The 14,272-nt window shown below is 34.6% G+C and overlaps 1 protein-coding gene across 1 annotated transcript in view; it reads left to right on the forward strand.

The window, feature by feature from the left end:
- LOC148948990 (xylulose kinase-like) overlaps window positions 1–14,272 on the forward strand; it is a 148,000-nt gene that overhangs the window by 86,171 nt on the left and 47,557 nt on the right. The window contains exons 6-8 of the mRNA XM_089095079.1: window positions 5,057–5,210; window positions 7,012–7,156; window positions 13,162–13,277. Of these exons, the coding sequence (XP_088951205.1) occupies window positions 5,057–5,210; window positions 7,012–7,156; window positions 13,162–13,277 (415 nt within the window). The remainder of the gene's footprint in view (window positions 1–5,056; window positions 5,211–7,011; window positions 7,157–13,161; window positions 13,278–14,272) is intronic.

Consider the following 14,272-nt stretch of genomic DNA (forward strand, 5'->3'; position numbering starts at 1 on the left):
CATTGGGGTATAGATATCTTGAGCAATTCTTTAAATCTTGTTCTTGCCTTGCTTTGAAACTCGTTTAGACTATTAGGCCGTCTCATTACGTGGGGTTTCTTTTGATATTCGGATGGGACGATCGTATCATTTCAGTCTGCGCTGTGCTACTTACTGGGAAAATAGAGTAAATGGTTTTCACCATTCTGGTAAATGTTGGACCCTTAAATTTTTTGTTTTGGTTTTGATACACTTTCTTAAAGAAATCAACCCTTCTCGTCACTTTCGAAAAAGAAATGGTCTGAAACGGTCAGGTTCTTTTGCTGCTTGCACAAACAGTACTCAAAAAACTATTTTTCCAGGTCAACTATACATTTTTAAAAGCTCAGAGACCGTTTTTCCACTGAGTCCAAACTTACCACTTATTTATTTATTATCCTTACCTACAATAAGATAAAAAGGATGGATCAATAAGTGAGAACATTTATGTATAAAACCTTGTATCACATTCTATGTGTCAAAAATCACAAAAAAATATATGACTTTAATATGACTAGAAAATATATTATTAGAATCACATTGATTTTATTGACTTTTGGACAAACAACATACAAGACCGTTCGCTTGAAAGTTCCGCTTTCCTCGGACTCAATTTCCAGCATAAGACCCTGTTCAAACAAACCTCCAGAATTAGCTCAAGTAGAAGTTTTCCTGCTTGACGGAGCACCAATGTAAACCCAAGAATGGCTTGCAAAATATGGATCAGTTGTTGCGGTCTATTGAAAATCCAAACTTGCCATTTGGAAGGAAAATCCTAATTGCCGGAGGTGATTTCCAACAGTGTTTATCAGTTCAGCTCCAAATCAACCGCAGTGAAACACTTGATCTCTCAATAAGAAAAGCTATATGATTTTAATCAGTTTTCTTTAGAAAAAATATGTGTTTTGATCCTGAACAGGAAGCATTTGAAGAGTACAACCTTGATCTGAGAAATGGAAATCTTCACAAAAATAACTTCAGTGAAATTAAATTACCGTAAGATATGATTTTCGGTGGTAAATTAATCAGAGAATGTCCGTCAAATCAATTTTTGATTTAATGAAGGACCGGGTTATTTCAGCTTTGCTCAACAACGAAGTTAGTATAATAAATGCGAAAATTGTCGGTCACCTCCTAGGAGAATACAAATTATAAAAGTTATGATTCTGTAAAAGATAAACAGGTAGGAGAAAATGAATCCACTCCAGAATTCCTCAATTCAATTGGTACTGGAGATTTGCAACCCCATAAATTAAAAATAAATAATTTACGATAGTTCTGCTTTTGCGTAACTACTGTATTTCAGAAAAGATGTGTAATAGAACCTACTTTATTGTTATTGAATTATTTAATAATGTAATTAGGGCAAATATAATTACTGGGGAAGAATCAGGAAAAGAAGTTCACATTTCTCGAGTTACGCTCGGCTCCAGTAAAGCTCAACTTAGATGCACTGTCCAAAGACATCAATTTCAACTTTGATCGGTATTTGTAATGGCAATACATCGTAAGGCCAAACTTTCAAATTTGTCGGTGTCAACCTCCGCATTCCTTTTTTTATTATGGTATGCTGTACGTAACATTTTCTCGTGTTAGAAAACAACGTAGCTTGAAAGTTCTGCTACCACCTGAAACTGAACGACGAGATATAATGCTGTTTGGAAGGAAGCATTGACAACTTCAAATAAAACATCTTATTATTCGACTTATATGCCTTTTAAAATAAATTAAACGACCAATAATTGTGAGTCTATTGAGATTTCAAAAAATGTTTATCCACAAGAGTTAATTCTGGAGCCTAGCAATGGGACAGGACACTCTGACCATTTCTTAGATTTAAATATTAATATTTCAGATAATAATAAATTAGTTTTAAAATATATAATAAAACGGATAATATTAATTTTGAAGTAATTAATTTTCCGTTCCTTGAAAGTAATATACATTCAAATATTAATTATTCAGCTTATTATTCCCAATTATTTAGGTATGCAAAAATTTGGAGTAATTACACAGATTTTAAAAATAGATGTAAAAAGCTTAGCCAAAGACTAATCTTAAGAGGTTTTTCTGCCAAAAAAATTAGTTGGCAATTTAAAAAATTTAGTTTTATGTATCATGAACTTTTAGGTAATTATACAAAAAAATAAAATGAAATAGTGAATGATATTTTGATATACTTTCTCTTTTGCTTTTCTATTTTTTAATGTGTACATTGTTTTCAAACCAGCTTGAAGACCTTTAAATCTGTAATTCGTTCCGGGTATCAATAAAACACTTTGTTTTATAACTCACATCTGGACCAGTCTTTATTTGTTCCATAATGGCCTTTGCTCAGTGACCTCTGGGATTTTAATAAAGAAAGAATGAAACCCATTTTGTGTATTATTTTGAATAGTTTTACTAGTATGCATGTATTTCACAAGTTTTACCTAACATAGGGATACCATAAAGATCTTATGGTAGAGGCTCCACTATGTCGGGTAAAGAAAGTAAAGCCTCGAAACCCGTTAAGGCAGGTGGTATTTCTTCTGATGAGCCCTAATGGAAGGTACTACTTGGAACTAATTCGCTAGATTTAAGGTGCTTTTACCTGTAAATTTACAACGACTTACATTTATTGATGACGACTTAGCATGGATTTGGACATTTCTATTTGGTTGCTAGTTCGGTTATACTGTTTTGTCCTAGGTAGTTGGATAGACGAGTAAGGTCAAAAACTCGTTCAAGTGTACATTTATCTTAAATACTGGATTAGGATGACAGTCTTTTTCTTCTTCTTCTCTCTCTCTCTCATTTTTTTCTTGCCAAGTAATTACCCTAAGACATTATATGTGTTTATTTTTCCTCGATATCGGCATCTGTTAAGGTATGGCATTTCCTGCTGAAAAATTCTTTTATTGCTTAATTTTTAGTTCTATTGCAATACGGTATATTATTCCAGTAAAAAGCACGTGAATAGATATTACACAAAATATGGAGAAAAGAAAAGAAACAAAAAATATGCAGTTTTTCCTGTTTATTCTGTTTTAAAAGGTTCTTCAAGAGCTTCTTCCAAACCGGGATCGAAAGCCTTAATTTTGAACTCCACAAAATCTGCAACCACCTCGTTATCATGCGATGGGAATCTTCTACGCAGGATCACACAGGAGGCAACAAGGAGCTGGTGAAATGCAGAGCTAGCACAACACTCATGTAAGGACTATCAAGAATCATTATAAGATGAACAAAAACTAATAATCATTATACTTTTGATATTTGAATATTAGTTCCCTTAAAAATCTAATTTTATTTCAATATTCCCCTACTAAGAACAATACTACAAAGTGGAAATATATAAAAAAGGAGATCAATTTAAGACCTTCAACTACAATGAGGATGACTTGTTGATCTTTCAAATATGTCTGGACATTACAAATTCATCACCTCAGTAATATTACCTTCAATATTCAGTGTTTCCCCACAGAACTAGGACAATTCAGGGACTTACGACTGCTGAGGATGGATCACATTAAGTGATGAGCTCTCGTTTGGAGATCACATCAGCCAGATCACAGCAAAAGCACCTGGTTTTCTAAAATCCTTCGCAAATCTAAGCAGGCTTGGAATGACAGAGCAACTCCTTCTTTCGTGCTATAAAACTTATATAATTCCCGTGACAACGTAGAGCGGTCCTGTCTGGCACCCGTAACTTACAGAGAAGCACAGAAACCAAATAGATAAAATTTCAGAAGAGAGCCTGCAAAATAATTATTGGGCCAAATTATAAAACTATGAACAAAGCTTTAGCCAAATCAAGCTCCCAACCCTGGATGAAAGGAGGCATGAAATGCTGATGAAATTTGGAGCTGACATCCTGAAGTCCTCAACACACTGAGGTATCCTGCCTCCATTTACTTCAGAGACCCACGCACATAAAACAAGGTTGGCAACTCTGAAAGAGGGAAAAAAACTGTTGGAATGCCCGTCTACACACTCGATGACAAGATTTTAGACTCCTTGGTGCCCTACTACATCAGGTGTTGCAACCACAGTGTCCTGAAGTCGAGGTGATGGCTCACCATTTGTGTTTTCTGGTGTTGTGTTTTTTTGTGCTTTTCTTTTTTTGTGCTTGTTTGACGATACCCATGTTATTGCAGTATGACAAAGAGAAAGAATAAAGATTATTATTATTATTATTATTATTATTATTATTATTATTACTATTATTATTATTATTATTATTATTATTATTATTATTATTATTATTATTATTATTATTATTATTATTATTATTATTATTATTATTTTTATTATTATTATTATTATTATTTATTATTATTATTATTGTTATTATTATTATGTGTTTTTAAGGTTTGAATCTTAGGTTGGTTAAACAAAACGTTCAGAAACGTGACTATTATACCCCTTAAAAAGAAACTTTTAGCTTCACTAATATAAATAAAACGTAAGAAATGACTAATGTTCTTCTCTAGTTTTTAAAATTCACTTTTATGATTTAGCTCGATGACGTTACGTGATGTTGGTTGTGTTCTTTATGGGCAACAGGAGAACTATTTCTGAATTGGAGAATTTTCATGTGGATATTAAGAGCCGAGTAGATGTTTCTTTTTGCCCTAATGATCGACTCCCCTTTTAACAGGTTGGAGTAACATAGTAGCGCGAATAAGTGAATCGAACGCGCACTTTACGTCGTGTCCTTCCGGGACTAAATAAAAAACAGAAGCATTGACATCAGTCAATGCAGTTGCAGCTGCTGATGAGGCCTCTGTTCACCTAAACCCACACTGAACCCCAAAAATGGTAGCGAAAGGTGTACTATTTTCCTCCGGTTATCAATAGATCGTAATTCAGAAAGTTTGCTTGGCGATGTAAAAACAGTAATGGGGGAAAGATAATGCTCATGTCATCAGTTTCACGTAATCTTTAATGTAAACTATAACCATTCTGTTCTTGATCATCTATACCATATATACTATAACCATATATACTACTACAGCCATCTGCTCTTCAAGTAGTTTAATTCATTCTCTTCTAGTTCACCGGCAAAGGAGTTACAAAAAAATTGGGTACCCTGTGCAGGCCAAGGACGTCATTGGGTAAAATCGCCAAATACTATGTTGACAGATATGGTTTTGCCAAGGATTGCTTCATAACTGCGTTTACGGGCGATACATGTGCGTCCCTTGTCGGTATGTTTTGGAATTTTACTACTACTACCAGTTTTTGTAAACTTATAAATGAGCAGAAGTAGAGACAAAGTCAAATATATTTGGTAAATACTAAATTCACCTAACTAATTAGTTAGTCAAAATCTGATATACAGTCAAAGTTAGTATTTGGAATCGATAATGACAAAACAAAGCCTGATATCAGTGTCTATAATATTGGTTTTGGGGAGGGTGCGAGACAGATAAAAATTTATCCAGGGGAGACAAGCATGAAGGTCCTTTTACAGAATATTGTTGTATATCTGGAGTTATTACAAAAGACCTCTGTTTTGATTGTTTCGGGAGTTTGAATCTTTCCTAACTAATAATGGCAACAGAACGAAAAGTTGGAGAAAATGTTACAGGGGGGGGGGGGAATAGGTACACCCTGATGACTGTCATGTTTTAAAACCCTTACAAAAATACCCCACTGATATTTTCAGCTTGTGAGGGAGAGGGGATTCCCACTCTACTTTGTAGTCGTCCAAGAACTCAAATCAACAGAATCTATTCAATATTTTGAAAACGGATTGTTATGAACACATGAATGAAAAAGCGTGTTTTTCACATTTACTTCAAATTGAATTCGCATTAACCAAAGTTGAGAGCGAAATACATCGCACTATACCTACTTTTTTTTACCACCAACCTGAATAATACCATTTCCCTTTTTTATACCCCCTTATCTATAAGGAGGCACTTTAAAAAAGGCAATTTTCTGTGACACTGTCTCTTGAAGCTCAGCTGTACAAGTTGGCAATTAGTCAACTGTAGACTATTGGTTCTAAAACGATAAAATTAATCAAATGCTTTGTGACAAAAGAAATGATAAAATTAACTTAAATTTTTATTTGCAATTTGACTGTCGTTTTTCAGTTCAACTGTGACTCAGTTGGGTATAAAAACGCCAACTTGTTTTGACAAGAAACTTGAAGGGATTCGCTCTTCATTTTCACAGGGATAAAATATATATAAGACATATATCTATGACCAAATATCTATATATCTATAAAGAAATACGCAATTTTGGAACTGTATTTCTTTTAATGCTTATAAAAAAGGCTGCGATAATATCTTTGGATTTATATGTATGGTATAATAGATTTTTAGTTAGATTTGTTTAAAAGTAGATTGCTTGTTTGAAGTTTCCTAACTTCTGCACCTTCAAAGGTCAAACCAGTATTTCATAAAAAGGGGTTGTGTTTAGGATTGTCTAGATTCTTTTTAATCATCTTCATCATCTTTCTCATTTCAGCCTTTTCTTGATGCATTTCTATCTTCCTCTTAATTTTGGCATCTTCCATATTACTTTTATTTATTACACTGTTATCATGCATCAATGGCTAAAAATTACCATAGGACTTAGTCATGTTTTTTTTTGTTTTTTAGGTAAAAAGAAAGTTACTAGGAAAAATTTCTGTTTGTGAGAGTACCCGTTGAGAGATCAAAACTTCTGCTTACTAGCCAAAGTGCACACAGTGGTAGTAACTCACAAAGACTTAGGGGAAGGGAAACGAAACGTGTTTTTCAAAATCTAGATGGGGAAGTTTTTCGTCAATGAAAATACAGAAAAAAGGCTCTTTTCAGTGAAAATACCTAAAAAAATATATTTTCAAAATACAGGGGGGATACTTAAACTTCTCTCAAATCTATTCCCAAACCTTATCTATAGTTCACTGCGTTTCCTAGAAAATATGGCATGTGTATTTCCAGCGACAATATTATCAAAAGAATTGTTCTAGCTACTATTCCTAGCACCATTAACATCATTTCTTCTTTAAAGGCACTGGCATGAAAGACGGTGATTTTGCAATTAGTCTCGGAACAAGTGACACCACCTTTGTCTTATCTATGAATCCTGTTTTTGCAATAGATGGCCACGTTCTTTTAAGTCCAGTTGAAGAGGATGGATTTATCCTTATGCTAGGGTAATCGTAAGATATCTGCAATATCTTAAGGAATATATTTAAGTTTGAAATTTTTATAATTTTGTAACCCACTTGACCGAGGTTTGATCTACCATTGCCTTATGTGGTACGAAGCTTTCTTGTAAATAGCCCAAACAGTATGAAAAACATAGTTCTTCTCGTTCGCCTGCGAGTCCTGGGGACTTGTTGGTCATGCGCCAATCCTAAAACTCGGTATCCCCCCTGTGACTCTAGGCGGACGGACATATTAGGCTTAAGTCGGTTGTTCACCTGCGAGTCTAGGTGACTTCAGTCGCCCGTTTTGCATACAAGTCCAGTGGACATTGTCCGCAATGAGTCAACCCAAAAATCTCGGTCATCCCCATTGCAATTCCACTGGGCTTTCCCATTAGGGAAAGCCCATTTGCATTATTTATTCAATTTATCCAATTTATTGATTTATTTAATATTACTTTATTTTATATTGACCCAGTCTTTTCAGAGAAAAAGAAAACAATACTTTAAATCTTTTCATTTTTTTCAAGAATTTATAGTTTGGCCTGCTATTTGTATGCTGGAGAAAAATTTTCACCAATTTTTAACAACGTACAGCCTCTTAAAAATCTGGACACAAATAGTAGTGTTTAATTTAGTTTCATACCTCCTCTAGTTGACCTGAAATGGAAAACTTAATACCATTCGCAAAAAAATCTGTTTATTTTCTTTGATAGCTTGGATACACTTACGCTGTTTTGATTTGGTTAAATTTTAAGAGCAGAAGCAACCCCAAAAGTTTGAACATAATACCCTCAGTCGTTCTTGGGATACTACTGAGATGCCTTATTGGGAATTAGCATTAACGCAGTGCATTTTGATTTAATCTGATGGCAAAATTTAGTTTTTAAACACAAAGTCAAATGGGAGTGTGGGCGTGGGAGGGGGTTTAGTTTCCCTCCAATCACTTTCGACTATTAAAAAGGGCATCAGCCCTGTCTATTTTCAATCGAATGAGCCCTTTTCGAAGTTCCTACGACAACTCCTTCGATACGAAGTGCCCTGGTCTAAACAAAAAAAACAAAAAATAATAATACATTATACCCACATCGATCTTTACTATAAAAATTTCAAGCCTTCCAATCCTTTCCGATTATTAAAAAGGGCACTGACCTTTCGATTTCCAATCAAATGAATCCTTTTTGAGTTTCTACGACAATGCTTTCTATAAACACCTTATATGCCCCCAGGGCATAAATTACAACCCTTACCCTAAGGGCTGTTAGGGTGGTTGTCATCCTCTAAGACCTAATTTCTAGAACTTTCAACTACGTTAAACAAAATTCATATCTCAAAATTTTGATTGCATGTGTTTGGAGAAATGGTGGGCGTGAAAGAGGCGTTGGGGGCTCTCCAATCACTTTCAACTATTAAAAATGGCCATAGCCCTTTCAATTTCCAATCAAATGAGCCCTTTTGAAGTTTCTACGACAACACTTTCAATGAAAACATTATATTCCACCAGGGCATAACTTACAACCATTGCCCTGAGGACTGTGGGGGAGTGTCCTCCTCACAAAAATAATTTCTATCTGGAAATCAACACCGCAGAACAAAATGGCTATCTAAAAATTTTGATTCGATGCGTTTGGGGAAAAGGTGGACGAGAGAGGGACGTTAGGTGCCCTCAAATCACTTTCGACTATTAAAAAGAGCACTCGACCTTTGAATTTCCAATTGAATGAGCCCTTTTTCTAGTTTCTACGACATAGATTTCAATTAAAACTTATATGCCCCCAGGGCATAACTTATAAAGCTTGCCCTGAAGACTGTGGGGGGAGTGTCCTGCTCATAGGTATAATTTCCTGAACTTTAAACTGCGTGGAACAAAATGGCTATCTCAAAATTTTGATTGGATGTGTTTTGGGAAATGGAAGGCGTGGAAGGGGTGTTAGTTGCCTTCCAATTACTTTCGACTATTAAAAAGGGCACTAGCCATTTCAATTTCTAATTGAACGAATCCTTTTTGAAGTTTCTATGACAACGCGTTCTATAAAACCCTTATATGCCCCCAGGGCGTAACTTACAACCTTTGCTCTGAAGGCTGTGAGGGGGTTGTCATCCTCAAAGACATAATTTCCAGAACTTAAAACTACGTTGAATAAAATGGATATCTCAAAATTTTGATTGGATGTGTTTGGGGAAAAGACGGGCGTGAGAGGGGGGTTAGTTGCCCTCCAATCCCTTTCGACAATTAAAAAGGGCACTAGCCCTTTGAATTTCCAATCCAATGAGCCTTTTTTGAAGTTTCTACGACGTCTTCTATAAAAACCTTATATGTCCCCAGGGTATAACTTACAACCCTTGCCCTGAAGGCTGTCGGGGATTTTCCTCCTCAAAAACATATTTTCTCTCAGGAAATCAACTACGCTGAACAAAATGGCTATCTCAAAATTTTGATTGGATTTATTTAGGGAAATGATGGGCGTGGAAGGGGTGTTAGTTGCCTTCCAATCGCTTTCGAATATTAAAAAGAGCACTGACCACCCCAATTTTCAATAGAAAGAGTCATTTTAAAAGTTTCGACTACAACTTTTTCAATAGGAAGTGCCCTTCTCTAAAGGAAAAAATAATAACTAATACTTTGTGCTAACATCGTTGTCATGTACCCCCAGGACACAACTTAAAACCCTTGCCCCGAGGGCTGGGGGGGAGTGTCCTCCTCAAAAACATATTTTCTATCTGGAAATAAACTACGCTGAACAAAAGGGCTATCTCAAAATTTTGATTGGATGTGTTTGGGGAAATGATGGGCGTGGGAGGAGGGCTAGTTGCCTTCTAATCACTTTCGGCGACTAAAAAGGGCACTAGCCCTTTGAATTTCCAATTGAATGAGGCTTTTTGAAGCTTCTACGACAACACCTTTTATAAAAAACTTATATGCCCCCAGGGCATAACTTACAACCCTTGCCCTGAAGGCTGTGGGGGAGTGTCATCCTCAAAAACATAATTTCTATCTAGAAATCAAATAGGCTGAACAAAATGGCTATCTCAAAACTTTGATTGGACGATACTGCTGAGATGCCTTATTGGAAACTATCATTAGCACAGTGCATTTTGATTTAATCATAAGGCAACATTTAGTATTTAAACTTAATGGGCAAATTGGAGGGTGGGCGTAGGAGGGGGATTAGTTACCCTCCAATCACTGTCGACAATTAAAAAGGGCGTCAGCCCTTTCTATTTTCAATCGAATGAGCCCTTTTCGAAGTTCCCACGATAACTCCTTCGATACGAAGTTCCCTTGTCTAAACAACAACAACAACGAAAAACAATACATTATACCCACATCGATCTTTACTACAAAAATGTCAAGCCCTCTCGACTATTCGACTATTCAATCACTTTAGACTAATAAAAAGAGCACTAGCCGATCCAATTTCCAATCGAATGAGCCCTTTTCGAAGTTCCTACGACAACTCCTTCGATACGAAGTGCCCGGATATGGAGAAAAAAGAAAAAAATAATACATTGTGCCAACATCGTTCTTTACTTAGGCGGCGCTATTGTGCTGCCTATGATTATTTTTTTTTCTTTAGACCAGGGCGCTTCGTATCGAAGGAGTTGTCGTAGAAACTTCGAAAAGGGCTCATTCGATTTGAAATTGGGGTGGCTTGTGCCCTTTTTAATAGTCGAAAGCGATTGGAACGCAACTAAAACCCCTTTCACGCCAAACATTTCTCCAAACACATTCAAATAAAATTTTTGAGATAGCCATTTTGTTCAGTGTAGTCGATTTTCAGATAAAAAATTATGTTTTTGAGGAGGAGACTCCTCAACAGCCCTCGGGGCAAGGGTTGTCAGTTATGCCCTAGGGGCATACAAGGTTTTTATAGATAGTAATGTTGTAGAAACATCAAAAATGGCCCATTCGATTGAAAATTAGAATGGGATTGTGCCTTTTTTAATAGTCGAAAGTGATTGGAGGATAATTAACACCCCTCTCACACCCACCATTTCCCCAAACACATTCAATCGAAATTTTGAGATAACAATTTTGTTCGACGTAGTTAAGAAGTCTGGAAATTATGTTTTTGAGGATGACACTCCCCCCACAACCCTCAGAGCAAGGGTTGTAAGTTATGCCCTGGGAGCAAATAAGGTTCTTTTTTATAGAAAGCATTGCCGTTGAAACTTCAAAAAGGAATCATTCGATTGGAAATTCGAATGGTATCAAGTTTTCTATTTCACGTCAACTAGAGGAGGTATGAAGCTAAACTAAATACTACTATTTGTGTCCAGTGTTTTAAAAGGGTGTATGTTGTTGAAAATTGCTGAAAATTTTTCTCCAGCATACAAAAAGCAGGCCAAACTATAAAGTCTTAAAAAAACGAAAAGATTTACACTATTACTCGCTTTTTCCCTGAAAAGACTATGGTAATATAAAACGAACAGAAAATAATAATAAAAAATTCCACAGAATAGGCCTAAGTTTTTCAAAGAAAAGTAAAGAATTACATTAAACCAAAAATGAGCAAAAATAAAATTACATCGTCTACCAAGCGTGAAACTACCACAAATCAGCATCGATAAATAAATGAAGCCCAAAACGAACAGAAATTTCAATAAATAACCAAGTCAAACTCAAAACGAGAAGAAATTAACATAAGCAGGGATCAAAACTCCTATGCCTTCCCAAGGCCAGAACATAATTTGCACTTTACTGAAAAAAATACAAATTAATGTGAATTGTCAGTTCAATATACACATACTGATGTTTATTAATCAAAATGTTAATATTATTTGATTTACTAAAGTCATAAAATTAAAACATTTATATTTTTTTCAGTAAAGTGCAAATTATATTCTGACCTTGGAAAGCAACAGGGTTTTTGAGCCCTAGTCATGTTAATTTCTGCTTGTTTTGGATTTGACTTGGTTATTTATTGTATTTTCTGTTTGTTTTGGGTGTTATTTATTTATCGATGCTGATTTTTGGTCTAGGAGGATCCTAATTTATGGGTACTGTCCAAGTTTCTTGGTAGGTAATCAAAATTTCCCTAGCTTTCTCGACCCAAAGAAAAAAAAATATGTGGGATCAATCCCTTATTTGTTTTCTGAAAAGAATCTTTATGAAGTATAGTGTTTACTTTGCCTCCATAATTACTATGCCTCCATAATTTTGCAGTGCTGATTTTAAAGATTTACCCCCCGTATATGCTCTTGGAAATACAATGGTGACGGGCTGTAATATACTGAATTTAGTATTACCCCTGCTATATATCTTCTTGGTATTGATTTACTATTTCAAATATATAGTTTTAGTATAATTAGACTTAATATATATAATGCAAAAATATATAGTAATAATATATTATAAAGTAATAGTAAATATATAATATAGACTATAATAATATAATAATTATACATAATAACATATTATAATATAATAATATATAGTAATGCTGTATTATTATAGTATATAGACTATAATAATTTAATAATAATACATAATATCACCGGTTACCACAAGTCTAAATATTCTCAAAGTATGGCTCCTTATGATTTAAAGTAAATAGAAAAAGAGAGATTACCTTTCCATAATTGCTTGGTATAAAAGATGGCTTTAGTTTTATTGGCTCACATATGTTACGTTTTTTTTCGAATTTCTTATTTCTAAAGTAAAAAAGTAATCCAGCTTTTTAAGACCTGATTAGTTTTACAACCTCCTCTGCGAAACTTTAAAATAAAAAAAAAATAACGAAAAGTTAAATTCTACCTCGTTGCCCTTCCTGATGGAAGCGTAATCCACCTCTGTTCCAATTAGTTCCTCTGTTTTTTTCTGTGCTTAACACTTGATTACACATTATAGATTTAAAGGAAGAGGTAACTTTAAGGTGGGACTGAAAGTATGAACAGAACGGGGCGGAGAAGGATTGATCGTGAGTGTGTTGGGTTTCGATGGATGGGTGCTACAATGACTGGTTAGTATCTATCAGCAGTAATCATTCAAGTTATTTGTTTTCTGTTAGGTTTCAAAACGGATCAAAAGTGAGAGAACTAGTGCGCAGTGAGCTAAAGTGTGAGACTTGGGAGGATTTCAGCAAGCTTTTAAGCTCAGTGAAGAAGGGAAATGATGGTTTTCTAGGTAGGTTTTAATTCTATTACTTATATTTTATTTTATTACGCTTATATTTTATGTATATTTTATATTATATTTCTTATGTATAATTGTTCTATATAATATATTTTATTTTTATTATATTTTGTATATTTTTATAGTATATTTTACTCATATATTACATATATTGCTTTTAATATGTTTTTGTAATAAATCTTTATAATACAGGTCTCAGCTAAAATTTTCCCCGACATCGGAGTTTTCTAAAATCATCAAAAATTTTCTGGGAGATTTTCAACGTTTATATTTAAAAAAAAGTTCTGTTTTCTGATTAAATAATGTGAGAAAAGAGTATCTAGGACATGTTTCTAGATGTCTCAGAAAGATTCATTCTATCATTTTTATTCCAATTCCCAGGTTCAATTTGGAACGATTTCTAACAAGCCCGGAGGAGTCATGACTAACGATATCCATTAATTAAGATAGGGACTGGGATAAATTATCTGAAGGTAAAATTTAGTAAGAACGAATTTTCTGTAATATAGGACTACGCGATAACACTGAGATTGTCTTCTGTCACAAGTAGTCACTTTTTATCCGCCTCAAATTCCCAGGCCAAGAGAAACGTAAAATGAAAAACTATTTTTGGGAAAGTTCCCCGAAAAATGGGCCCTAAAAAGCCAAAGTTTTTTTATGATCAGCCAAGAAAGTGGGATCTTTTACCCAAGATACAATGCAGAAGAAGAAACAGAAATGAATATATTAGCTCCCCGCGAAAGAGGGCAGTTTTTTTCCGAAAGTATTAAAATTTACACCCCTAAGTTCCTGAGTCAACGGGACCTAGACATAAAAAAACATATAAAGGGAACGGGACTTATAAAAACAAGCAAAAACGTTCGTTTTGATTGGCTTTAAAGTTATGCTAAAGACGTAAAAAGAACTATAGCCACGGTGCATGAGCATTTTAGAAGCCACAGCAATCTCAGTGGTTGAATATATTTAAAAAAATGGTCTTTTTTACA

Source organism: Artemia sp. Qi Xiang Cuo, chromosome 9 (assembly GCF_049724085.1).
Source record: "Artemia sp. Qi Xiang Cuo chromosome 9, ASM4972408v1, whole genome shotgun sequence".
Taxonomy (NCBI): Eukaryota; Metazoa; Arthropoda; class Branchiopoda; order Anostraca; family Artemiidae; genus Artemia; species Artemia sp. Qi Xiang Cuo.